Source organism: Thamnophis sirtalis, unplaced genomic scaffold (genome assembly GCF_051295495.1).
Source record: "Thamnophis sirtalis isolate CommonGarterSnake01/CBP01778 unplaced genomic scaffold, rThaSir2_p1.2 scaffold_1, whole genome shotgun sequence".
Taxonomy (NCBI): Eukaryota; Metazoa; Chordata; class Lepidosauria; order Squamata; family Natricidae; genus Thamnophis; species Thamnophis sirtalis.
In genome coordinates this window covers 70,500,018-70,527,851 of record NW_028261381.1, presented here as the reverse complement: position 1 = coordinate 70,527,851, position 27,834 = coordinate 70,500,018, and the positions used below count along the sequence as shown (strand labels likewise).

General features: G+C 41.7%; 1 protein-coding gene and 1 pseudogene across 1 annotated transcript; one reads left to right on the top strand and one right to left on the bottom strand.

Annotated features, from left to right (window-relative positions):
* Positions 1-1,635: 1,635 nt before the first annotated feature.
* LOC106540441 (NACHT, LRR and PYD domains-containing protein 12-like) lies at positions 1,636-26,367 on the bottom strand. Its single transcript, XM_087703969.1, has 4 exons — positions 26,088-26,367; positions 18,434-18,473; positions 5,864-7,514; positions 1,636-1,717 (listed from the first exon to the last, which is right to left on the bottom strand). Exons 1-4 carry the CDS (start codon positions 26,355-26,357, stop codon positions 1,636-1,638), a joined length of 2,043 nt encoding a protein of 680 aa, XP_087560095.1. The 5' UTR covers positions 26,358-26,367.
* On the top strand, positions 13,228-16,582 carry LOC148049544 (uncharacterized; annotated as a pseudogene).
* Positions 26,368-27,834: the final 1,467 nt, after the last annotated feature.

The window sequence follows — 27,834 nt, the reverse complement described above, 5'->3', positions numbered from 1 at the left end:
CCTTTGAAAAGGTAGTGTTGGCACATCTGTAAACCATTACGTATTTGCTGCCACTCCTCTTGCAATTTGCCTATTGCTCAAATATATTAGCTGATCTACATGTTACAACATCTTGAATCCACAAAGACCTATATAAGGGTCCTTTTTGTAGGCTTCAACTCAGCATTCAACACCATCATTCCTGAAATCCTTGTCTACAAACTGACTTAATTAGCTGTGCCTGACCATAGTTGCAGATGGATCATAAGCTTTCTAACAGATAGCAAGAAGCAAGTGAAGCTAAGCAAAATCACATCAGCTACCTGTACAATTAGCATAGATGCCCCCCAGGGCTGTGTGCTCTCTACGCTACTCTTTTCTCTCTATACCAATGACTGCATCTCAAAGGATCCCTCTCTTAAAGTACTGAAGTTTGCAGATAATACAACAGTGATTGGTCTTATTCTAGATGATGATGAATCTGCATATAGATGGGAAGTTGAAGAACTGGCCCTGTGGTACAGCTGGAATAATCTTGAACTGTACACATTCAAAACTGTAGAGATGGTAGTAGATTTTAAGAGAAGCCCTCCTGTTCTACCAATTGCTACAATTTTCAGTCAACAAAGTATCAACAGTAGATTCTACAGTTTCCGGGTTCTATAATCTGCCAGGAAACATTAGAACCATTATTAAAAGGGCACAATGAAAAATGCTCATCAATTTAGAAAGCTCAGATTGCCCAATGATTTGCTGATACAGTTCTACAGAGGAATAATTAAGTCTGTCATTTGTTCCTCGATAACTGTCTGGTTTGGCACAGCAACCAAAGAGGACAGGTACAGATTTCAATGGAGATTTAGGACTGCAGGAGAAAAAAGTTGCAATTAACCTGTCTTCCACTGAGGACCTGTATACTGCATGAACCAGAAAGAGGCTGAGAAAATATTTACAGACCCCTCATATGCTGGACACAAACTGTTTCAAGTTCTCCTCTCAAGATGCTGCTATAGGGCATTGCTCGCCCAAATATCTAGACACAAAGGTAGTTTCTTCCCCCATGTCATCACTCTACTAAATACCTAACTCCTACGGCACTTATGCCTAAAGATATGTACCCACATATTAGCCTATATTGCTATTATCCTTGTCATCTTCTCATCTTTCTCATCCTCTCATCTTTCTCACTTTTCATCTTTCCTACTACCTTCTCCTATTGGTATATTATGATTTGTCAATTGTCTTTGTATCTTATGATTTATGATCAATGACTTACCATTTTGTCGTTTGTATGTACACTGAGAGTTTATGCACCAGAGATAAATTCTTTTTGTGTCCAATCACACTTGCCCAATAAAGAATTCTATTCTATCATGTTCTGTTCTAGTCTATTTCCTGCCTCTGGTTAAGAAATTCCAGTGAAAGTACTGCACCCTTCCTTGAGTTTTCCAAACTGTGTTTCCTCTCTCTGAGTGTCAATTATAACTCAGTTCCATGGTAGGCTTCGGGAACTCCTAGTTAAGCATCTTCTATTGTTGACCAAGAGAAATTGATGAGAGACTGCTGTAACAATATATTTAGTTTAATACCCAAACTTCTAATGTTATGTAGTGGTTTCATTATCAATAACATCTAAAATAAAATGTTAGCACTTTCTTACTGCAGAACTTCTAAGTTTTTCAGTTGCGTCAGTTCTTCAAAGAAGTCTTCCACATTTCTTTTATCCAAACACCAATCCCTAAAAAGGAAAGACATTTTTGTTCTTCAGACTTTTACTTCAGTGTTTCCAGTTACTCTACTTTGCAAATATATTACATTTGAAAGGTAATCACAAATAAATTCATTCATATTGCAGCATGATAAATTAGTAGTAGAAAAAGACCACTTTGTAAATGAAATTGTTACAGGTACTCTTTTGACCAACAACGCTTGGAATCTGTCCATTACAGTCCGAAGTCATGACAGCTGTGCAGTTCCCATGTGATTGTGTTACTTATAACCCACTATCCATGCTCTCCCCAAAGTGGTCATTAAATAAAGCACAGGGTGCACCAGGTGCTTGATGAGAGGTCCTGGGTGGATTAGTGCAGGTTCTGCCATGGGCCTCGTAAAGTCACTCCTGAGGCAATCCCATGCTCTGATTCCCTCCTCTCAGGCTCCTCATAGACCTTAGGCCTGCTTCTCAACCTACCAGATCCCATATACTCCACCCCATCTGTCATCACCAATTGCTCACTTATATTTGTAGATCTCTTTCTAAAAGCTCTGGAGATCACATTGAGGAGATGTCCACAGCTCCACAGTGCTCCATAGCGTCAGCATTCCAACTAACTCCTCATAACAATCCAGAACTCCAAAACAAAGTCCATCAAAGTAAGAATTTATTGATGAAGTCATATTGGCTCATCTGGGGAAAACGTGAAACTGAAATATTGCATTTTCCTCCACTCATACTAAAACTCACATCCTGCCCTGTTCAGTGACATTCACATCACATGGTCCAATCAACCCCCTATCTCAACTGCTGCCAAACTTTGGTCATTCCTCTCCAGGTGTAAGCAGTCCGGCCTTGATCTCATGAAAGAATGTTGTTACTATTTACTCCCTTCACTACTCTCCCGTTTCCACTGTGGCAGCCCTGTAAGATGTATCCAGGGCTGACATGTAGAGAACATTGGAGAAGAAGAGCAAACTGTTCTGTCCCAAGGCTGTGTGCTTCACGTCTGGAAGCAGGTGCCATTTTCAGACTGACTTCAATGAATTGTGGCCACTGCAAAATGGTTCTCACTTCTGAGAGTGGCCATAGAGTTTAGGGATGGACCAGCTTGCTCTTCTTCTCCAATGTGACCTGTGAGATGCTGTAAAGACTGTGGAGCTCTCTGGAGATGGCACTGAAGAGCAAGCTGCTCCATTGCTAACCTACATGGCCTCCTTTCAGAATTGAGCACCATTCTGGACTGGCCACTATTCAATTGGCCACTCTGAAAATGATGGCCATAGCTGGGATCATGCCACATGGCTAGTGAACAGCATGATTTTCCCTCCTTCCCTAATCCAAGTTGTGCAGCTTCAGAGCATTTCAAAAGGTTATGGAGGCTATGGTTGATGAAAGGTGAGGAGAAGGGTGTGGGATCCAGTGGGGTGGGAAGCAGGCCCCAAATCTGTGGGACCTGGTGTGGAGGATGGGGAGATAGGTGGGGGTGCCACTGCAGCCTTTCTGCAATTACCATATTTTCTGGAGTACAAGACGCTCTGAAGTATAAGACGCACCAAACTTTTGGGGAGGAAAACAAGGGGAGAAAATCTGCCTCTTCCTCCCAGCAATTTGCCTCCTTGCAACAATCAGCAAACAGTACACACGATATACACTGTTTGTGTTGTTACATTACTTGTTCAGATGCTTTTAAAATTGATGTTGCTTTCTGGACGTATACATTATTCTCTGCTATTTAAATGAAGATACAATAGCATTGGGACTCTTCAGTTGGAGCATTTATTTTAAAAAGCTTCTTCATTTTGTTAAGTTGTTTAGAACAATAAAGCAGTTTTTAAAAATAGTCTTTGAACATTATATAGGCATTTATGCAGCAAACAGCTTGATTAGCACAAGAAAAAAAACCTGCCTCTGCCTCCAATTTGCTTGGTGTAACAAAGAGCAAGTTTCACTTTCTGTTTCAGCAGGGGCCTCCCAATCATCAGCTCTTTCATGCTGCAACGATTGCCATAGTATATTGCCACCTCCACAAGCCCCATTTTCCCCATTTGCTGCAAGGAGGTAAATTGCTAGGAGGCAGAGGCCAAAGGGTGGGGGCTGGTGGGTGGATGGGGCTACATTCAGTGTATAAGACATACCCAAATTTTCACCCTCTTTTTTGGCGGGGGCAAGGTACATCTTATACTCTGAAAAATACAGTAGTTGTAAGGCCGAATGACTGCAGGGATGTTGCAGCATCCATAACTTCAGAACTGAATTGTAAGTAACTTTTGGGGATCCATCTTCTAAGTTTCCAAGTTTAATAAAATTTGTATGCCGCCCACTCCCATTGGGACTCTGGGCGGCTCACAACAAGACCAAAAACATTTAAAATTTAAAAATAGAAAATACAATATTAAAATTCCACATCATCCATTCCATCTAAGCAGGGCTGGATATCAATCAACAGCCCCAGGCCTGCTGGAACAGCCAGGTCTTGACGGCTTAATGGAAGGTCGGGAGAGTGATAAGAGTCCGGATCTCTGCGGGTAGATCGTTCTACAGGGCCAGCGCAGCAACAGAGAAGGCCCTCCCCCGGGGAGCCGCCAGCAGGCATTGTCCGGTTGACGGCACCCGGAGGAGGCCCAACCTGTGCGATCGTGTTGGTCGTTGGGAGGAAGTGGCAGGAGGCAGTCTCTCATCTTAACTTTAAAAAATGTATCATAAGTCAAAGACCAAACAACCTATCATAAGTCAAGAACTTCCTGTATGTATACAGCATCTCTTGAAGGAATTGACATTTGAAGTGGTATCCTGAATACAAAGAAAAGAAATAATATTTCAGGAATCTCTAAGTGCAACAAGACACTGTATTAAGCACAGTCTGAGCAGAACATGAGCTCAGTCCTGTGGCTAAAGCAGAAGAGTGAAACCTGGAAAAAGAGCTCTTCAGCATCTTCATTTCCAACGGGTAACAAGCAGCTAGAAAGTTCAGTGTGGAAATTATTTTTGTTTCCTTCTATTGGAGAAAAAAAACCCTACATTGAAGCCAATCTTCACAAGAATGAAATAATTTTAAAAAACTGTGAAACCATAAAGTTGTAAAAGAGGGGCCTTAAATGTTAATCCTGCAGTTTATTCAGTATAACAATTTTCTCAACAAGACTAGAAAATGAGCCCTTTATCAATCCAGTGCTGAAGCAGAGAAAATATTCTCCCAGGAATTGTCTTCAAGTCACACCATTGGGAGAAATTCCTTTCCTTTCTCAATCTACTCCTCTTACTTGAAATGAAAAATGAAATAAGGTTTGAATTAAAATCTCAGATAAAACTATATAGTCAATCATTTTTTTAAATGACAATTTTTAAGGGAGGAGCTAAAGAAGTTTCCAATTATTACAGAAGCACCTTTTTATGTTATCTGCCATGTAAGAGGGAAAGTTTTACATGCAATGAAACTTTCAAATGGAACATTTGAGAGTGTTGAATTAGCCTTTTTAATTAAAGGGAGAAATACCCTGAGCTTTGCTATGGCCCAGTGAACTTCAAATTTCTTTAAAGACTGTCAGGAGTGGGCTCTGTATAAAATAATCAAGTTTTTTAAAATAATTTGTTTATTTAAATTAGTTTAAAATAATTTGTTTATTTAAAATTTCTACAGCCTCTAGATCTCAATAGCAATTGCCTCTCTGATTTTGAGCTGAAATAAACATTTTCTGGTGATATCATTATCAGGCTGTTGAAGTTTGAACAGGATTGATTGGTATTGGCCTCACAAAAGGACAACTGCTCATTTTAAATCATCCTCCCATCCCACCTAGCCCAAGCTATCTCTTCATTCAATTAGAATAGAGCTGGAAGGGACCTTGGAGGTCTTCTAGTCCAGCCCCCTGCTTAACCAGGAGAACCTATCCTATTTCAGACAAGTGTTTGCTCAGCCTCTTCTTAAAAACCTCCAGTGCTGAAGCACCCACAATTTCTGAAGGCAAAATGTTCCACTAATTGTTCTCACTGTTAGGAAATTTCTCCTTAATTGCAGGTTGCTTCTCTTCTTGATTAGTTTCCATCCATTGTTTCTTCCCAAGTGACATTTTTCTGGTTCATTATTATATTTGAGACAGTAAGTTATAGCATAGTGGTGACAGGATCATAAACTGAATGAAATGTTTAACAGACTTTCAAAATACTTACTCATTTTTTGGAAAATCAATACCGTAAACACCGAGATCCTTTAAATTCTGACAGTGTTGTATACAATAGCTGAGGTTCATCAATTCCATTTCAGACTCGCAGCAAACCAATATTTCAGTGATATCACATACTGCATTTTTTATAAAATTATCATCTTGTGTCTCATATAAATAACTAAACATTTCTTTTTGAAATTCATATCCCCCTTTGTTTAGATTATTTTTCACCCAGTCTAACATGAATTTTTTATTCTTAGGAAAAATTTTCCATCCAAATTTTTTTTTCAACTCTCTCATTTTTTCCCCTTCATTTAAAAAACCAAAGAGGAAGCGAAATCCTACTGCAAAATCAGTCCTAAAAGATATATGTGTTTCTAATAATGTCTGCAAATTTTTATTCAGATTTTGAGAATGGTGCTCATCTCCTTCTTCTAAGACATAAAACAAAGCAGCAAAAAACTCCTGGAAGCTTAAATGAATGAAGCTGTAGGTTGGAATACTATCAATGTCCCTTTTGAAGATGCTCTGATTCAGAAAAAGGGGAAGGGAGTTTCCCTGATCTAAAATGTGCTTCTTGACTTCTTCCTCCATAAATAGTATTTGCCGTTTCTGGATTCCTTCTTCAGCCAAAGAGCATAAACCTTTCACATTGGTTTGGACAACCTGTTTGGATTCTTTATGGTGAAACTTTAACAAACTGGAGAGATACAGCATATAGATTGCAGTGAGAGTGTATGATGTCTTCTTAAGATCTTTGTTTCCCACCATCTCTTGTTTCATCACTGTGCAGATGATCCAGCTCACAAGGGGAATGACACACATGGTGAAAAGCGTATCATTTTGTTTAACAAATCTGAGAACTTGAGTTGCTTGGTCTTTATTTTCAAAAAAATTGTAGAAATATTCTTCTCTTTCCTTTGTAGAAAATCCCAGTATCTCAAAATAACCTGGGTGCTCTAAACATTGATGGAGTTTCTTCAAAGCAGTTGGTCTTGTTGTGATTATAAGAGAGGATTTAGGAAGAAGCTTTTTTTGAAATAAGCTGTTCAAAAGAATTCTCACTGGTTCCTTCTTCCAGGGATCAGTGCAAAAGTAGTTTTCAGGCTGATCAAAGGAATACTTTAATTCATCAAACCCATCAATTATGAATAGAAGCTTTTCTTCATTCTTCAATATGTTTTGAATGATATTTTTCGATGAGTGACCCTTGAGCCATCCTTCTGAAATTATATCTGCAATGTTACTCTTCTCTGCCTCTGCATGGAGATTCATCTTTCTACAGCAAATATAGAAAACATAATTAAATTTGTCCTGGTAAAGTAGTTGAGAAGCCCAATCAAACATGATTTTTTTGGCCATTATGGTTTTTCCAATTCCTGCAGCTCCCTGTAGCACAATAACTTGTGGAATTAATCCATGTTTATCAGGGTTAAATAATGCTTCAATGCTGGTGGAAGACTCGACTCTTTTGCTGATGATTTCACGATGTTTCCATCCCATAGCAAGAATTTCATGTTCTCTCTCCTCTTTAGATGGGTGATAATCTAGGATCATTAGCTTTGAGTATCTCTGATTCAAGAGTACATATTCACCTGGAACAGCATTAGGATCTTTCATTGTTTCAAATTTTTCTTTAGTGTAGTTTCTGTATGCTAAAGAAAGAATGAATAAAATTAGAAGTGTGAAAAATAAGCCTTCCACAAGACACTTAATTAAGTGTTTTGTCTGTCTATCTTTCTCCTTGAAGCCACCCCCATCCACCCTCCGGATTAATGTGTTGAAGGAAGTTGTAGGATACTTTGTTAGTTGGTTTGTCAGAATTGATGTGAATAGGCAAATACTTGTTAATCAGTACATTAAATATTTATCATTTCATAACTCTTTTTATTCCACACATTATTTCTCAAAAGAATGTATTAAATACTAGCAGGTTATATAAGGTTCTTTCTTTGGATTTTGATAGATATATATTTTTAAATATTACCACCCTTGGATATAATAAATATTTTCAGAATGTGTGTAATTCCCAGCATACTTCATATTTAGCATGGGTTGTTTTTTATTACAAAGAGAAAACACACACACAGAAGATGATGGATTTTCCACAATGAAATATGTTCTTCAGTAAATTTCTATGGGGTTTGTCAATTCAAACTGTCTATTTCTACATATCCTTTTCAACATATCTTTAAAAAGATGCAGTTCTTATTAAAATATGAGGTTTCGATTTCCCAAATTCTGAATTATACAACTATGCATATGTACTGATGATACCAAATTTGTAAAAATTTCATTCAGCATAAATTCCTAAGTCCTTTCTCTCTTGCGTATGTCTGTATATGTGTGTGACATACATACATACATACATACATACATACATACATACATACATACATACCGTGTTTCCCTGAAAATACGACCTGTCCTGAAATGAAAGTCTTGCCACATTTTTCCCATGGGCAAAAATATAAGCCCACCCCTGAAAATAAGCTCCCTGGACAATCCCCCCCTCTGGCGAGGCACAGCACCCCTCACCGACCTAGCGGTATTGCAAAGGCACCCAGCCATGGGAACAAGGTGGGGGGCAAAGGCACTCATGTTTCTTGGTGCTTTCGGGGTACTGCTAGGTCGGTCAGCGGTGCTGTGCCGAGCTAAAGAGGGGGGTTGCTGGGCAGCTCCTCTCTTGGGAGCGGGCTCCCAAAGAGCCGAGCACAGCCTCAGGGTTGAATGGCTGTGTTGCACTGTCGCAGCAGCAACACAGCAGCCATGAGGTGGCCACGCTTGCAAGCAGCCGCCCAGCAACCCCCCTTTCCAGCCAGGCACAGCGCCGCTGACCAATCTAGTGGTACCCGGAAGGCACCAAGCAACGCAAGCGCCTGTTTGCCACCCTCCGCTTCCCACGGCTCAGCGCCTTCGGAATGCCCCTAGGTGAGTGACTGGAGCTCTCCATGGCTGGAGAGGGGGGTTGCACGAGCGGCTTTTCTGCTCCCCGCTCACGCGACTCATAGGATCACAATGCCCTTGGCAAACTCTGCAGAGCCAGGGCATCTCCACTGCTGGCGCCACCCGCTGCTTTTTTTCCCCGGCTTTCAAAGAACGGAGGATGGATGCCGCTCTGGGAGTACGCTCTATGGTTGTGGGCTGCAGAGCATACAACCATAGAGCATACTCCCAGAGCAGCATCCGTCTTCCATAGCAGCTTCCAAAGCATGTAATGGAAGATGTTTTTTTTTAATGTTGTTTATTCTTGTTCAAAAACAAATAAAAATTGTTTTTTTTTAAAGAAATGTATAATGAAGTACTAGAACGAGCCAAGACACCAAAATCCTGGATGGAGGCATTAATAACATTAATTCCCAAAGACAACACTGAAAAACGAAAGATCCAAAATTATAGGCCAATCTCGCTGCTAAATGCTGATTATAAAATATTTATGACAATAATGGTGGAAAGAATTAAAAATATACTAAATGGAATCATACACCCAGACCAAAATGGATTTCTGCCTAACAGACATAAAAAACAATATTCAAACAATAATTCACATATTAGAATATTATGAGATACACTCAGGAAAACAAGCAGCATTGATATTTATTGATGCACAAAAAGCATTCGATAACCTGAATTTGGATTTTCTTGTAAATCAATTAGTAGTAATGAACTTTCAGAGAAATTTATAGGGATGATCAGAGCAATATATTCTAGTCAGAGGGCAAAAATAACACTAAATGGGGAAGCAACAGAAGGTTTCAGCACAACCAAAGGGGTAAGACAGGGATGCTCTCTAACCCTCCTGTTATTTATCCACTGACTAGAGACATTGATGTTACAAATTAGACAGAACCAGGACATAAAGGGATTGAAAATTAGAACACAGGGATACAAAGTGCAGGCCTTTGCAGACAATCTAGCATTTATCATAGAGGAACCCCTAGAAACTGGACAAATATTATTACAAGATATAAACCAATTCGGTAAAGTAGCAGGGCTTAAAATAAATAAAGAAAAAACTAAAATATTAATTAAGAATTTAACCAAAAGACAAAATGAAGAACTGGAGGAGAAACTGGGAATTTTGCGGGCCAAGAAAATTAAATATTTGAGAATATGGTTATCGACAAAATGTATTACAAAAAAAAAAAGATAACTACAATAAATTGCTATGACAAAGATTTGGATAATTGGACTAAACTACAGATATCACTAATTGGCAGAATTTCAACAATTAAAATGAATGTACTACCCAAACTACTTTATTTAACCAAAAGACAAAATGAAGAACTGGAGGAGAAACTGGGAATTTTGCGGGCCAAGAAAATTAAATATTTGAGAATATGGTTATCGACAAAATTTATTACAAAAAAAAAAGATAACTACAATAAATTGCTATGACAAAGATTTGGATAATTGGACTAAACTACAAATATCACTAATTAGCAGAATTTCAACAATTCAAATGAATGTACTACCCAAACTACTTTATCTCTTTCAAACAATACCAATTAAATTAGAGAATTTTTTTTCCGAACAACTAAATAAAATGGTATCCAAATTTATCTGGTCATGGAAAAAAACCATGTATTAAATACAAACTTCTACAAGATAGTAGAAACAAAGGTGGCTTTGGCCTCCCAGACTGGGAGCTTTACTATCAGGAGGCAGCCCTGACATGGCTCAAGGACTGGATTCAACTAAAAAATAAAAGAATTCTTATGCTAAAAGGGCATGATCTCCAACTAGGCTGGCATGGCTTCCTCTGGGAGGGAAAGAATAAATCTTATTCATACTTCCAGAGATACATAGTAAGGAATAAGGTCTGGGAAAAAAATAAAAAAAACCATTACATGAAAAATCCCTATGTAGTTATCAATGATGGAGGCAATGACATATCCAAATACTATAGATCTCAGCAAAATGGTAAGCTATGAAGAACTCTTAGATGAAAAAGGAGAACTAAAATCAGTACAAGGTCTGAAAATATAAGGAATAAATATGGAATGGTGGCCCTATTTACAAATTTAAACAAGTTTTTAAAAAGATTGGGAACAATACTGTCAGGGCTGCTTCCCTCAGTAACCAAGAAATAAACCACTCAACTCCATTTTGCAGAATTAAGAGTACTTTTACTGGTCATGAGTAGATAGTAGCTAGGCAAAGCAAGATCTGAGGCAAAAGCGTGCGTAATCATAGATATCAACATGTGACCCAACCCCCTCCCCTTGGTAACCTCATCCCATAGTCCAATCCGTGCACCCCACAGGTGTCATGTGGGAGACATCTTTAAAAAGCATCATCAGGCTGGTGTGCCGGACAGTTGGCCTTGGCGGCAAATCCTCTATCTGCAGCATGTGCAGTAGATGGAGAGAACAACTCTCTTTTTACAATCACTCCTGTACTGACACTTCCCCACCCAAATATAATGCCCCCCCTCCCCCGTTTCAATGGCAGCCGAAAACAAGCAGCAAAACAGAGACTGACAAATACGGAATACATGAGAAACAAATGGAATTAGATAAAATATTATTAGGAACAGGAGGAAAAATGATTACTAGGTTATATATATATATATTTTAAAGATATAAAATGGAGGAAGAGACAGTAAAGGGACATTGATTAGCTGGGGAAGAAAATTTGGCCATAACATAGAATTAGAAAAATAGGATAAATTATGGAAAGAAATTATAAATTTATAATGGCAGTAGCTTACAAAGAAAACCTTCTTTAAAATGTTTTATAGATGGCATTTGCCTCCAGCGAGATTGGCCAAAATGTACCCAAATTTATCCCGCAAATGTTGGAGATGTAGCCACAAGTCTGGAACATTTTAACATATGTGGTGGACGTGCCCCATCAAAAGGAAATACTGGTGCAAAATTCAAAAATGGTTGGAAGAAATTACAGAGCAAAAAAGAGAACTGAAACCAGAAGCATTCTTATTAGGACTATTAGACCAAAAAATGGGTAAACAATCTCAATACATAATCATACACATATTCACTGCAGACAAGATTACTTTTGGACAAAACTGGAAAAAAATCAATACACCCGCAGATGAAACAATAATTAGAAAAGTACTCAAATGTGCAGAGATGGACAAAATGACAATAGAACTAAAAGAGAAGAATCAGATTTCTATAAAATATGGAATAAAATTTATAAGTGGCTAGAAAACAGAGGACAAAAACAGACAATAGAGAATGTAAATATATGGTGATATAAATAATCAATATTATTATAAGTGTTAGCACTATTGTTGCTATATTATAGGACAAGGTAAAAGCAATAGAAGGCAATGCAGAAGGGAGAATTATAAAGGCTAAACAGGAAAGCTGATATAGAAAGCTGTATAATTACTTTATATTGTTATATATTTTTATATTGTGTTTCGTTTTTCCCCATGATATATTTCTTTCTGTTTTTAAAGATTAAAACATTCAATAAAAATTATTTTTTTAAAAAGAAAAGAGGTTGGACGAACTTCTCCCTCATCAGCCTACATACTGTGCCATCAACTTTCTCCCAGAGGCTCAGTTGTTGAAACCAAAACTCTACACAATGACTCCCAAGGAATTAGATGAGTTCCCTGCATTCATTCACAAAAACCTAGCTCAGGGTTTCATTCAACCAGTCAGATACAGAGTGGATGCTCCAGTCCTATTTAGGGGAAAAAGGACTGATCTTTGTGCCTCTGTGTTTTATTGCAGGGCTGAACATGGTCTGTGTGGAAAATATGCACCCACTTTCCCTCATGAAGGATGTGTTGACCCATTTGGCAAAGGGAATTTTTTTTATAAAGTTGAACTTGTGGGAGGCTTACTACCACATTAGAATCAGAGGAGGAGATGAGTGGAAAATTGCTTTCAACTGCCCACTGAGCTGTTTCCAGTTTAGGGTGCTCCCCTTTGGACTACAAGGGGTGTCCACAGTATTCATGCAGCTGATAAATGAAGTCCTGCATGAGCACCTGTATAAAGTGGTGTTGGGTTATCTAGATAACATTTTAATTTGCACAGAAATGAAAGCTGAGCATGTGAAACTAGTCAGAGCTGTCCTCCAGAAACTTTGTGCTGCTAAGTTGCATGCAAAACTATCCAAATGTGAGTTTCATCAGGATAAGACTATTTATGCTACCAAATTTCCCATTAAGAAATCAAAATGGATCTGGAGAAAGTGTGGATAGTGCTGGAATGGGTACCAGCCCATACCAGGAAGCAACTACAGAGCGTCCTAGAATTCACTAATTTTTATAGACAATTCATTCCTTCTTTTGTGCAAATTGCCCTCCCTATTACAAACTTACTGAAGACAAAGGGGGGGGGACCTAAACCCAGCCAACCACTGAAATAGACTCTGGAGTGCCAGATGGCATTTGAAAAACTCAAACAGCTTTTCTCTTCCAAACCAAACCTGAAGCACCTGGATTCTGACAAGCCATTTATCATCCAGGCAGACACCAGTGATGTAGGAATAGGAGCCGTTCTGATGCAAGAAAATGAGCAGGGACAGTTACACCCCTGTGCCTACACATGCAAGAAGCTGACTGAAACTGAACAGTGCTGGCCCATATGGGAGGAGGAAGCCTATACAGTTCTCTGCGCACTGCTTTTTGAAGGCATTATTTTTGGAGGGGAGTAAAATTCCTTTCCAGGACTGATCAGAAAAACCTGGAAGCCTTAAAGACCTCTTGGAAGCTCTCCTCTGAACAGGTGCAATGGGCCCAGTACTTTCAGAGATTCAATGTTATCCTATGCTATTTGCCAGAAGGAAAGAACTTCCTTGCTAACACTTTGTCAAGAATGCCTCAGTACAATAGCTCTAAGGTGGAAGTAGTCAAATCTTGCACCAGCTGGCTGACCAAATAACCATGAAAAGGGAAAAGGAAAACCTCCTGTGGATGGACCATAGCAGCTGCTTTTAAGTTCACTCTAAAGCAGTGTTTTTCAACCTTTTTTGTGCAAAGGCACACTTTTTTCATGAAAAAAAATCACGAGGCACACCACCATTAGAAAATGTTAAAAAAAATTATCTCTGTGCCTATATTGACTATATATAAAGTAATTTTCCCACAGTACACCTTACACTATGTCACGGCACACTAGTGTGCCGCGGCACAGTGGTTGAAAAACACTGCTCTAAAGGATGACACAAAAAAGGTTTGTCCCATTCAGGGTGGACTAGCTTGGGTAGTTGCCAAGCCTTATGTGCTTGCCAGTCAGAAACAAATGTACCATGATGCCAAACAGGTGGGACATATTGCGTTTGTTAAATCGTTACACCTCATAAAAACACAATTTTGGTGAATTTCCCTCAAAAAAGACATTGAAAGTTATGTTCTCTCACTCTCTCACCCTGCCTCATGGTGGCAGCACCAGCCATCCTCTCCACGGCAGCTTGCAGCTGATTTGAGGCACACAGACTGATCCCTTTGGGCACCTGCCTCCCTCTACCTCCTGCCCCAGTTGGCCTCCGTGTGGTCACTGCCTCCTGTGTGCATGGAGGGGAGCAGGGTGCCTGGCTGGGCCTTGTGATGAAAAAAAAAACACCTCCCTGAAAATAAGCTCAAGTTTTAGGGCCCAAAAGAAAATAAGACCAGATCTTATTTTCAGGGAAACACAGTAGCTGATGCAGTCTAACAGCATCTAGTTGAAAATAATCTTTTCTACCTGAGCAGAAAGGAAACCACCCCAATAGCAGAGGAACAAAAGATCAACTTGTAATTGACAAAATGATTTTGGAAAACTTCAAGAAAAGGGAGACCAACCTGAACATAGTATGGATTGAGTACAAAAAGTACTTCAACTCTCTGCCACATGACTGGATAATCAAGTGCTTAGAAATAACAGGAGGCAGTAGAAACACCAGAAGCTTGGTGCAAAGACCGATGGCACAATGGAAGACACAGTTGCAGGTCAATAGTGAGAGACTGGGAGACATTAATATCAAGAGAGGAATATTTCAAGGAGATTCACTGTCACTGCTACTATTTGTCATTGCAGTGTTTCCTCTCTCAACAATACTGAATAACTCAGGCCATGGCTAACAAACATCTACTCTCCCACCTCCTTTACATGGATGATCTGAAGCTGCATGGAAAAACTCAGTTTAAAATAGAATCGCTGCTCAACACTGTCCGTATATACAGCCAAGAAATTGCAATGGAATTTGGATTAGACAAATGTGACTCACTCACTATCAAACAAGGAAAAATCGTGAAAATTGAAGGAATCAAGATGCCCCATGAAGAGTCTGGATGAAGATGATTAATACAAATACCTGGGTATCAGTGGTGGGTTTCTACCAGTTTGGACTAGTTTGGCTGAACCGGTAGTAGCTTGGTGGTCTGGGTCTCTGGAACTGGCAGCAACCCAGGCCTTCCATGCCCCCGAACGGGTCTCCCAGCAGCACCATAGGCACTGCCATCTTGGTTTTTGCTTTTGCGCATGTGCAGAGCAATTTTAGTTGTAGTGTACATACATGCACAGCGTGCATCAAGCACGCACCTCTGAGCAAACCAGATGTAGTCTCTGCCAGAATTCACCCCTGATGAGTATCCTTCAAACTGACAACATCAAGCACATTGAAGTCAAGAAAAGAATTAGAGAGTGTGTGAAGAAGATCTCAAAGTCCAAATTAAATGGAGGAAATACCATCAAGGTAATCGGCATTTAGGCAATTCCAGTCATTAGATAAACATCTGGAATAGTGAACTGGACTCAAGCAGAACTAAAAGCAATGAATAGGAAGACCAGGAAAATAATGATAATGAATCATCCTCATAGCAACATTGACAGACTCTACCTACCAAGACAAATAGATGGGAGTGGATTGTTGCAAATGCATCAGATGGTTGAAGAAGATAAAATGGCTTTGGAAGAATATGTGCACTGAAGTTAGTATGCCAAGAAGGCTGACTACTGGAAAGACCAAACTGGCCTACAAGAAAGACCAAAACAGAATACAGAACAGAATTGAAGCATGGGAAGACAAACTACTATATGGCCATTACATTAAAAAAAAATTGCAGGGAAAACAGATAATAACAAGACCTGACTTTTGCTAATTGCTAAGATCAGGAAAGTTGAAAAATAGACCAAAAGATTAATTCTGACTGCAGAAGCCTTAACGACAAATGGATACAAAGCCAGAATTAAGAGGACAGGAACAGTCACTAATTTCTGCCTGTGGAAAGAAGCTAAAGAAACAGTGGACCATCTGATAAACTGCTGCAAGAAGATTGCCCAGACTGACTACGAGCAGTAGCATGACAAAGTAGCAACAAGGGTGAATTGGAAGATCTGCAGGAAATATCATTTTCATGTAAGCAAGAACTGGCGAGATCATAAAACAGATAAAATCATAGAAAATGAAGAAGTAAAATTGCTCTGGGATTTTAGAATTTAAATAGAGAGGCACCTGCCATATAACACCCCAGATTGTTGATAGGAAAGACAAAAAAGTCTGGCTAGTGGATGTGACAGTGCCTGGAGACAGAAGAATAGAAGAGAAAGAATGGGAGAAGATAACAAAATACAAAGACCTACAAATAAAAATAGAATGACTGTGCCAAAGGCAAGCAAGGGTAGTACCAGTAGTAATAGGTGTCTTAGATGCAATCCCAAAACAATTGGAGCACCACTTGGACACCATTGGCATTGACAAAGTGCTATCAGTCAATTGCAAAAAGGCAGCTTTACTGGGAGCAACTTTAATCATGTGACAATATCTATAACACCATCAAATATCCACGTCTACCTATCGCAGGTTCTTGGTAAGATCTCGATAGGTAGACAAAAATGCCAAACCCAGTCTGAAAATCTGGCTGACAATGCAATGAATCCAGGGGTGGGTTTCAAAAAATTTTACTACTGGTTTAGTGGGCATGGCTAGGTGGGGGGGAAGCATGTGACTGAGTGGGTGGGGCCAACTTGACATCACTCATGCACATGCCCACTCAGTCACATGCCCCTTTGCAGGCTGGCAAGAAGTCTCACTTTTACCACCACCGCAGCTGCTTCCACCTCAGCACTGAACAGTCCATGCCATCCCCCTACAAACTGATGCCACAGGAGGGCAGGAAAAAAGGTAGTTTTGAAAAAGACCTTCCCTCCCCCTCCAGGAGAGAGGAGGAGGGCTGGTTTGAACACAGGTGGGCAGTTTGTGTTTGGTGCCTCCTTCACTTGATGGGGCGGGCGCAGCAAGACACATGTCATAGCAGCACCTGCACCGCCTCTGTCCCCTTTTCTCAGGGTGGGCACCAAAGATTCCTGGGGTTGAGAAGGTTACGTGGTCGGTCAGTCCTGCACACACAAGGCAGAAAATCCCTGGGCACTGATCCTTATCAGAGAAAAGAGAGAGCTCTGGGCAGGAGCCATAGGAGGAGGGCGGTGGCTCTTCTTCTTCTTTGCCTCTGCCCAGAGAAGGATGCTCCCAGCGCAAGGAGACCAAGAGAAGAAGGCTCAAGGTGGCTCTCCACCCTAACCTAGAGGTGGCCAGGGATTGCTCTCACCCTCAGACAACAGCTCCCCCTCCCCCCTCCTCAAGCTTGGCAAGGAAGCCCGCTCCTCTCACTCTCCCATCAGATCACAGATCTCCTGAGCGAACTCTTCCATCCTCAGCTGTTGTGAAGAAGTGGTGACTCTGGATGCACCATGCCTGCTTCGTTCTCTTTGAGAGCCATTTTGCATCAGCCGAGGACCTCTTCTCCTTGGAGCTTCAGGTGGTGGGGGTGAGCTCTCAGCACTTTTTCCACTGACGGGAAAAAATGCTGAGGGGGATCCTCGTTTATCTTTCGCCTGCTGCTTGGAACTTGCCGCCGCCACCCCCACCTCTGCTTAGAGCTCCAGGTGGCTGGCGATAGAGTGGGGATCACAATTACATTTGTATAAAAAAGGAATCAATAACCATTGCTATTTATGAGATATAACAGGAATCATATCTCATTTAAAAATACATTTTTGAAAAGTCTCAATATTATTATATTTGGAACAGAGGTTATTATATGCTTCAGACAGATTTGGGCTTTAATTTTTGGTGATGGCAATATTCTTTGACTATTTCATGGAAATTGTGGCTGGAAAAAAAAATGGATTCTCTCTGCCATTCTTATCAGGAGGAGACTTTTTGTTTAAGATTACAAAGGAACATTTATGGCCTCAAATAGCCAATGGAGAGAAGACTTCATGTTACTTACAAATTCTGAATGAATTGTGTAGTAACAGAAATTATCCATGGACAATTATAATATAATACTAGAAACCTTTACATTGTTGGGTAATTGTTTTAAGTATTTCCTTATCTAAGCAGAAAAAGAGAATGACAAGGGAGAGCAAAAAAACCAATGGGGCCAAACTTCCTGCCGGCTTCCCCACTGAGTTTCCTTTTGGGAAGCTGGCAGGAAGTATTGGAATCCTCCCTCCCTCCCTTTCTTTTTCATGGTCAGCACCACAAAACCTCCTGGAGTTTTCCCATTCATAATACTTTGCATAGATGGGGAAGGAGGAAAGGAAATGCTCATGCTGAATTAGTTTTAAGCATAATTCAATGACCCTTTGAATGATTCCTTCCTTACCTGATAAATCTGGAAGTTGGTGAGCATCAACATCTGCAACAAAAGATGGATTAGAATTAGTGAAATGGGTATGTCATAGAATACTTTTTTAAAAAAAATTAAGTAAATGCATGGGTTTATAACTTCTATGAATGTCTAGCAATATCACTTAGACTTATATACTGCTTCACAGTGTTTTATAAGCATCTTTAAGTGGTTTACAGAGTCAGCATATTGCCCCCAACAATCTGGGTCCTCATTTTACTGACCTCAGAAGGATAAAAAGCTGAGTCAACCTTGAGTCAGTGAGAATCAAACTGCTGAACTGCAGGTAGCCTGCAGAACTGCATTCTAACCACTGTGCCACTATGGGTCTTAACATTATATACATTATAAATGGTCTACGCTTATAATGTATATTTGATTTCTTATAATTTCTGCGCCTTTCTATACATTTATTTTCCTCTTTCCCCTTTTTCTGATGGACTTGAATGGCCCACAATGGTGAAAATTATAGTAGCTGACTGTGCCCTTGCCCTCTCTCCCACCTCTGGGTTGCTTGGAAGAAGAATTGCCACTCAACTCTTTCCCAAGACACTACTAAGCTAAAGGGATATTATGATCAACAGTATCAAAGCCATCCATACCATCTTCATCACGTCATCAAGCTCCCAATTTGGATAACAATTACTTTGTTTTTTCCAATTACGTATATATCTCTCTCTCAGCCATTCAAGTTTTAAAGCGGACTGAGCTCTTCACCATATTTCAGATAAACAGGGTTTCAATGGTGCTGCATCAGTCATTAAATCTTTTCAATCTTCTCTGGCCTCAGTAATTTCATGAAATTGCAGCCCCCTAGATTTTTGGCAGCACTTCAAAGAGTGGGTGGGTTGTTCCCTCCTTCAAGAAGGCTGCTATTTCTACATAGACCAATGTGTTGCCATCCAATAGAACATCAGGCAAACTAAAACAGTGGTGTAGGTTGCATCAAGGCACCAATAGGATTTCTTCTTGGGATTAAGGTTCTGGGATACTTATTGCCTCTCAAATTTAGGATTCCTGATGTAGAAATGCACATAGGGCTGTCCTTCTCCAAAGTCAATTCTCAAATTCTTTCCACTTGGGGGTCCTGAGAGAGGATAGGATAGGATAGGGTGGAAGGGGAGGGAAGGGGAGAAGAGAAGCAAAGAGAAGAGAAAGGGAAGGGAGGAATGGAATGGAATACAATCGAATCTGGAAGGGACCTTGGAGGTCTTCTAGTCCAGTCCCCTGCTCAACTAGGAGAACCTATACCATTTCAGGCAAGTGACTGTGCAGTCTCTTCTTAAAAACCTCCAGTGATGAAGAACCCACAATTTCTGATGGCAAGATGTTCCACTGGTTAATTGTTCTCACTTTTAGGAAGTTTCTTCTTGATTGGTTTTCCATCCAGTGTTTCTTGTCCTGCCCTCTGGTGCTTTGGAAAATAAGTTGACACCACCCCCTTTGTGGCAGCCACTCAAATACAGGAATACTGCTGTGCCATAATGTCCCCCACCCCCAGTCCTTCTTTTCTCTAAAGTAGCCAAACCCAAATCCTGCAATTCTTCTTCATATGTTTCAATCTCCAGGGCTTAAATTATTTTAGTTGATCTTCTTTGCACTTTTTCCAAAATCTCAATATCTTTTTTTGTAGTCTAGTGACCAAAACTGGATGCATTATTCCAGGGGTGGTCTTACTAAGCTTGTATAAAGTTTTTATTTTTTTATATGAGTTTGATTCTATGCCTCTGTTTATATAACCAAGGATTATATTAGCTTTTTTGGCTGATGCCACACTGCTAGTTCATGTTTAAATGATCACACAATAAGACTCCAAGGTCCCTCTCACAATTACTGTTTTTGTGCCAGTTTTGCCTAATCTGTAGTTATAACTTTGGCTTTTCCTGCCTAAATGTAAAACTTTGCTTTTCTCCACATTAAAATTAATGTTTGTTGGATAGGGCCAATTTTCAAGTCTCTCAAGATCCTTTTGGATCCTTAGCTTGTCTTTGGGGATGTTGGCAGTCTTGTCAGTTTAGTGTCATCTGCAAATTTGATGAGTTCTCCTTCTATTCCCTCATCTAAGTCATTTATGAAGATATTGAAGAGTACTGGACCTAAAACAGGACTTGTGGTATCCCACTGCTTACATCCCCCCATGTAGATATACTACATTAAGAACTACTCATTGAGAACTTTGTGTCAGCCAGTTACAAATCTATCTGGTGGTCATGCTGTCCATCCCACATTTTTCTAGAAGTACCGTATTTTTCAGAGTATAAGGCGCACCTTTTTGCCTCAAAAAAAGAAGCTGAAAATCTGGGTGCGTCTTATACATTGAATACAACATTTTTTGCCTCCCGAAGCCCCACCCCTCACCAAAATGGCCATGAATATCCTTATGGAGGCTTTCAGAGAGCTCCTGGAGTCTGTGGAGGGCAGAAATGAGCGAAAAACTGGCCATTTCTTGCCCCCCCAGCCCCCAGCAGCACACTAAGCCTCCATAAGGCTTACTTACATATAGTGCTACTACACCTCCTTATTAGATCTGTTTCTTTTGAACAATTTGCATCCACCCATCAGTACATTTCAGTCATAAATTTCATCCCACCAAGTTTCTGTAATGGCAACCATATCATGGCACCTTCTGTACTATTCCTTCTAGGTCACCCTGTGTGTTCCCCAAACTTTGTATAAAAGCATCTGAGACTTTTATGCCTGTCCATGGGTTTGTTTCCTGCATCTTCTACTTGGTGTTTGGGATTTTCTTTTTTCTCATCACTACCTACCTGATTGTTTGATTTGTTCTCTTTGGGTTTATGATTGGTTTTGTGTTCTATACTTTCTAAAGAATGGTCACCCTCCCCCCTCAATTTTAGTTTAAAGCCCTTCTGGTGAGTCAGTTGTTTTCAGAGTACAAGTAATCCCTGGTTAAGAGCGTTCCCTTAGTCAATGTTCAAAGTTACGTGATAAGCACCCCACAGCGTTTACAAACAAGTCCCGAGGAAGTTATGAATATTGCAGTACCATGGCAGTTGTTCGCTCTTGTGAGCTACTGCAGAGGGTCTGCAACATTCCCCCTGCCTATTTCCCCCCTCCCTCCGGCTGGGTCTTCGCAGGGACTTTGCCTGCGGAGACTCACCTATCTTATGAAGATCTGCTCTCTGTCGCAGTTTCTTTTCCTGCTTTATTCCTTCAGGCTTTCAGTGCATTCACAAAGAACAGAGGCCTAACAAACCACAAGATCATGTGAGATCAGTAGTTTGAGATCTTATGTTACTGATCTTGCATGGTCTCGCATTTTAGGGCTCTATTGTCTGCAAATTGAAACCTGGATATTTGCAAATGGAGAGAAAGCTTTGGTCCTTCAGGCCTTCCCTCCATTTGCCGTTTCCTTGTCTAAGCCTGCAGAGAGATTGCATTCCAGTAGACTTTGACAGCCCTTTGCAAAAAGTCTTTTTGGTCCAGTGGAGGTGGGGAGGGGCAGAGGCCTCCATCCAAAGCTCTTTTCCTGCCAGCAAGGGCTTTTTGAAAAGGAATGATGAAGGGATGCAATATTCAAGTATTTGCCAATGAGAAAGGCTCATGAACATCCCTCCAGGCCTCCTTTCTCACCAGAGATCCAGATGATGAGGCCTCCGGTCAGTGGTGAAATCTATAAATTCTCCCTACCAGTTCTGTGGGCATGGCTTGGTGAGTGTGGCTTGGTGGTCTTGTGACTGGGTGATCATGGCCAACTTGATGTCACTCATGTCACTCACTGTTAGATCCAGGAGCTGCACATTCTGCCCTTCTGAAGCCCCCAATGCTTTGAGTTTCCCTCCACCATCTGGCTTGACTGCCCAAGCAAACCTCTTCCCCTTCTCTTCGCCCGCTCTCCATCCTGGAGTGTCACGCACCTCCCACCCCCGCCAATCCTCTGTACAAACTGCCCACCCTGTTTCTGCAAAGGCAGAGTCCCTCGCAGCAGGGCAATCCAAAGAGGGAAGGGAGATTTTACAGAAATGGCTGCCTTCCACCCAGGTCAGCATGTCTCTCATGCTGACTCCGCAGGGCTTGGGGCTCCGAAGCAGCCAAGTGGCTTCCCACCCGGCCACCTGCCTGCTCTCTTTGCAGATCGGCCCAGTCAACCACCGGTGCCAGTCTGGGAACTCGGCCCATGGAGTCTGGTGCTCTGGGAGAAGGAGACTCGCCCACAGTGCCGCTTCCTGCCAGCGAAGAAGCAAAGCAAGAGGCACGGAAGCAGCCAACAGGTGGGTGAGCAGCCCCCTGTGCAGGGAGAGGGCCAGCCACACCACCAAGGAGCCCACAGCACTTTCTCTTCAGCCTGATGGCAGCGCTTCATCTTCACAAAGACCAGGTCGCTGTACTTGTAGTGTGGCACGGTTTACTTTCATTTCACAGCGGGAGAAGGAAGAAAGTGAATGGCAGTTCCGGGGTGGTGCTCCAGAAGGGCAGGCAGACATCTGCATCCAGGCAGGGAGGGAGGGCAGCAATAGCGGGCAAGATGGGAAAGGTGACCCCAGAGCGCCTAATGTTGGAGAGGCGATTGTTCAGCCAGGGCTGCCTCAGTGGGGGCTGCATAGGCCTCTCTGCCAGTGCCATGTCGTGCTTCAGCCAGCTGCACGACTACAAGTGTGGCGACCTGAGCTTCGCCAAGATAAACTGCTGCAGCCCAGGCCAAAGGGAAAGCACCATGGGCCCTGCAGTGGCCTCTCCCCGCATAGGGGGCTGCCGCCCCCCTGCTCCCTGGTGGGTTCCATGCTTTCACTTCACTTCTTAGCTGGTGGGAATCAGAGCCGCAGCTGAGTCTCCTTCCCTGGGAGCGCCAGTCTCTATGGGCTGAGTTCCCAGAGTGGTGCCGGCAGTTGGCCAGGCTGATCTGCAAGGAGAGCAGGCAGGCAGGTGGCCAGGGGAGGCACACTGGCCCTGGTGGAAGGCTGTCTTTTCTGCAGCATCCCCCTCCCCTCTTTGGATCACCCTGCAGGGGGGCTCTGCCTTTGCAGAAATGGGGAGGCTGCATGTTCAGCAGCCCTGGGATATCCGCTTGCCCCCCCTGGAACACTGCCGCAACCACCGCCACCCCAGCACAGCCTCTGCATTTCCACCAAGGGCTACCCTCCAACCCACTGGCTGGGCCAGGCTGTATGCCAACCTCAGAAGACAAATGTGGGTGGGGTACCACTGGGAAGGCCGCATGGAAGGCATGCAAGCATGGCAGGGTTGCGGGAAAGGGAGTAGGGGAGGCAAGTTGAGATGGTGGGGGGTGGCGTTGGCAACTAGCTAAGCTGCGACTTGCAAGCTTCCCTGGCAGAGAGATCGGGGGCGCAGCACTTCAGATAGGCAAGCTGCAGAGCAGAGACTGGGTGGGGCAGGGCGAGCAAGCGGTGACTGGTTTGGGGGTGGGGCCATCCAGAAGTCACTACTGGTTCACCAGCCCAGGCCAATATCTGCTACTGGTTCTCCTGAACTGGTCCTAACTGGTAGGATTCCACCCCTGCCTCCAGTGATGAAAAAGGAGGCCCAGAGGCCCACGTTCTTCCTTCTGGGCCTCTTTCTCCAGATAACTGCTTGATGAGACCTCCAGTAATGAAACAGGAAACCCGGAGGGCTGCACACAGCCTCATTTTTCATCACTGGAGATCTCATCAAGCAAGAAAGGAGGATGCAGACAAACAAAAAGGCTTTAGAGGAGACAGATCTTCATGAAGTAAATCACCCTGGGCAGCAGGATTGGGAGGAAGCTATTGTGGGGACATCCTAGAGGAGGCAGAATGTAGTATCTGTGATTTGGGGGAAACCTTGGATGCTCTTCAGCAGGTGGCCTCTTCTATCACTTGGCTCCCACATGGCCTTCCCTACCATGAGATGCCTCATGTGCACTTAACAAATTGTACATTCGATTATTGAATACATGCGTGAAAGCAGAGAGTGATCTTGTTCAAGATAGGAGATTCACTCCCACCAATCCTCAGATGACAAATGGAATAGGCAGGCTCCATTACCTTTGTAACTCGAGGACTACCTACACATTTCCCCCTGTTTTGGAGCTGCAGCCCATCCCTTGCCAAGTGTCCTTCATATAGGTAATGTAGTCCAGGATCCAGGAAACCAAAGTTCTCTTGGTGACACCAACCTTTTAGCCTGAAGTTTATTTCTAGAATTCTTTTTCCCTCAGTGGGTGTTGACCTTTCATTGGGAGTATAGATGAGAACACCACCTGTGCTCTCAGCTCCTTAACTTTTTTCCCTACTTGCTCTTAATCTTTCAATATTGTGTTCAGGTTCTTTGTTGTGTCATTCATCCCTATGTGAAGGAGGAGAAAGGGGTAGTAATCTGTTGGCCTAATTCTTTTGTTGAAGTTCTCAGCTACATCTTTGATTTTTGTTCTAGGGAGACAACATACCTCTCTAGATTGAATATCTGGTCTGCAGACAGCTGGCTGGGTTCATCTGAGAATATAATCTGCTATCATCAAGACTCGTCTCCCTTTTTTGGGGGGAGGTCATCTGGGGTACTTTTCTGTTTATCACAGATGTGTTTGATAATGTGACTTTTCAAGAGATATTTGCTTATGTCTTTTTTTCTAGCTGTCTCCATGTGTTTGAGGAGGAGGTTGTGAGTCTGCATGTTTTAATCTGGGGGGAGAAATCGATTGCTCAGAGGTAATAGGCCTACATTGAGATTGGTAAGATTGGGTAGTAGGGGTTTGTTACATGTATGCTGCTTCTTTCTTTGATTGTCATGTTTCCTTCTGTGTGTGACATGCCTCCATTTACCTTCCTCCAAAGGTTTAGCCACAGGGTCAATTCCTCTAGGGGTTGTTTGTTCATTATTTGGTTCAATTTGGATATAATCTTGTTGCATAAATTGGAGTTTGGCTAGAGTTGCCTCTAGATCTTTTGCTATTTCTTCTAGTAGTTCATGTAGTTTACATTTAATACATTTATAATTTGGGTATTCTTTGGGCATAAGCACACACATTGAACATATATTCCATACCACAATAATCTCAGTCATCTGTTCAACGAGTTTGTTTCTTTTTTGCTGACTGCTTTAAGGGTTAAATATATACAGTATATAAAAGTAGGAGATTTTGTCTCAATGTATATTCAAAGAAAAAATATAGTTTACAAATTTTTCATTTTGGTAGTTCATTGAAGGAATTAAGAGAATGCTGTCCTTCTTTGTTCTCTGACTCCACCCAACATAACATGCCCTGCTCTCTTCTCTAGTAGCAACAGAGGTATCACAACCTAGAAGATATTTTAATACTGTGTTACGTCAGGAAGGATGCTGGAAAAAAGGATGGATTAAATTAAACTTTTAAAGATCTCCCTTAAATTTAGATCAGTGGACTAACATCTTTGGCTTGAACTTGGCCTATCCATTTACTTTAACAATGACAAGAAAATGTCAAGCTGAATGATAGTGCAGATGTTCCCTTAGGTTTGATTTCAAGCTCAAGACCTGGAATCTCAGACTGGGATAAAAGTTCCACTCTGAAACGCCAGGGAGCCACTGCTGATCCTAACCACCACCAACAAATCGGATGAGCAAAATTCAGTGGCAAAGAAATGATAATGGATCTTTATTGCCATTTGATCTTAAGTGGACAGAACATTTCTGTAATATGTTGGGTTTGCTTACCTTTCTGTCCAGTTTCTTCAAGTTTTTTTGCAAGATCATGTCTGTTGCATTTTCGAAGGACATCAATGCACACCTCTAGAGCATCTTCTCCATAATGTTGAATCAGGAGATCTACAATGTCTTGTGCCTCTGTTTTCTCCAGTGAAGCTCTAGGAATGTTTGGCCTTTCATTATAATCAATAGAATTTAGCCTCCATTTAAATTCTTTTAATTCTTTCACAAGGAGTTCATTCAATGCATTGTAAAGTTCTTCTTTCACAGAGTTATTCATGTCAATTATGATGGATATATCTGATCTAAAATTAAAATTAGAGAATTAAACTAATATGGAAAATTAGATTTGAAGGCAACAGTATTCAAGTTATACTAGTTAGCTCATTCACAAAGTCACGGCAGTTTATTCATCATTTCATTCATACTTGTTTCTGTATGTCACCCATTCCATACATTCTAGGCAGGCTATATTCCTAAAAGGTAGACAGCACTCTTCCTGACCTGAGATGGCAAGCTATAACCAAGAAGCCTGTCCTTCAGGTTTCCACCTGTCTTTTCCAATGATGTGATCCCAGCACTTTCCTCTTGGCTTTAAAATAATGAGCAGACATATGTCCCAGGGTTGGGTTTCAAATTTTTTTACTACCAATTCTGTGCATGTGGCTTGGCGGTCATGTGATTGAGTGGGCATGGCCAACTTGATGTCACTCACCAGGAGATGTCATGGATTGGTTAAAATTTGATGAAGCTCTTAACAGTCTTGCTAGCAACCAACATTTTGGCCTCAATTGTAGTCAAAAGTCAACGACTATCTCTGCTTTCCTCTGCCTGGCAACCTTGTCCTAGTAAACTCCTTCTTCTTTCTGCAATTTTCCTCTCTGTTAGAGGGACCAAAATAATCCATACAATGTAAGGTTTCCTGCTGCAGCAGGGGGTTGGGTTAGATGCTCTCCAAGTAGCCTTCTAGTCTTAAATTGCTGTGCTGTTTTCCTTCCTTCCTTCCTTCCTTCCTTCCTTCCTTCCTTCCTTCTTTCTTTCTTTCTTTCTTTCTTTCTCCCTTCCCTCTGTGGGAAGCAACCTGTCAGCCTCTACTTCGCTTGCTTGCTATCAGCTGCCATAGAAACAGGAAGGGTGGAGGCTTGTGACATTTGGGAAAGGAATTACTGGTACTGGAGGAGTTATCAAGAAGGGAATTTTGTTCTCAGCATCTTCTGAGCATGCTGATGGCTTGTGTTTGGGCTTGGTCAAGGTCAATTGTCTCTGCATGCCAACTGAATGAGGCCGTTTGAAGATGCACCCCACATGACACCTTAGGGAGTTGCAGATTGGACATTGGGTTGGGAAAATTGGGGGAGGAGTTGCTGGGTAAACATTTGATATGTACATGTTCATGCCTTTTTGACTTAGATCTTACTTTTCTTTCGTTGCTTTCATTTCATATCCAGTAAAAGTACCTTTATCTCTACTCAAATGGAGTTGGGGTTTCCCAAACTTCCTCTTTGCCCATAGGGCCAGTTTTTTGTACTCCAGAGGCTTCAGGGAGGCTCCTGAAGCCTCCGAACGGCCTCCGGGGGGCAGAGAGGGCTCTTTTTGCCCTCCCCAGGCTCCTATAAAGCCTCTGGAGCCTGGGGAGGGTGAAAATGGCTTTTAAAAAGGCTGAACTCAGCTGGCCAGCACGCACACTGGCCAGCTGACAGGGCAATGCGTCGTGTGCTCTGACAAATGGCTCCACATGTCACCTGTAGTACCGTGTC

Bases quoted from the DNA above. Each gene is read 5' to 3' on its own strand.
- LOC106540441 (XM_087703969.1), bottom strand. From the start codon at position 26,357: ATGAATAACTCTGTGAAAGAAGAACTTTACAATGCATTGAATGAACTC. The intron at 18,474-26,087 runs GGTAAGCAAACC...AATCCATCTTTT, and splicing joins TTGAAGAAACTGGACAGAAA to GTTGCAGATGTTGATGCTCA. The intron at 1,718-5,863 runs GTAAGTATTTTG...TTTCCTTTTTAG, and splicing joins ATTGATTTTCCAAAAAATGA to GGATTGGTGTTTGGATAAAA.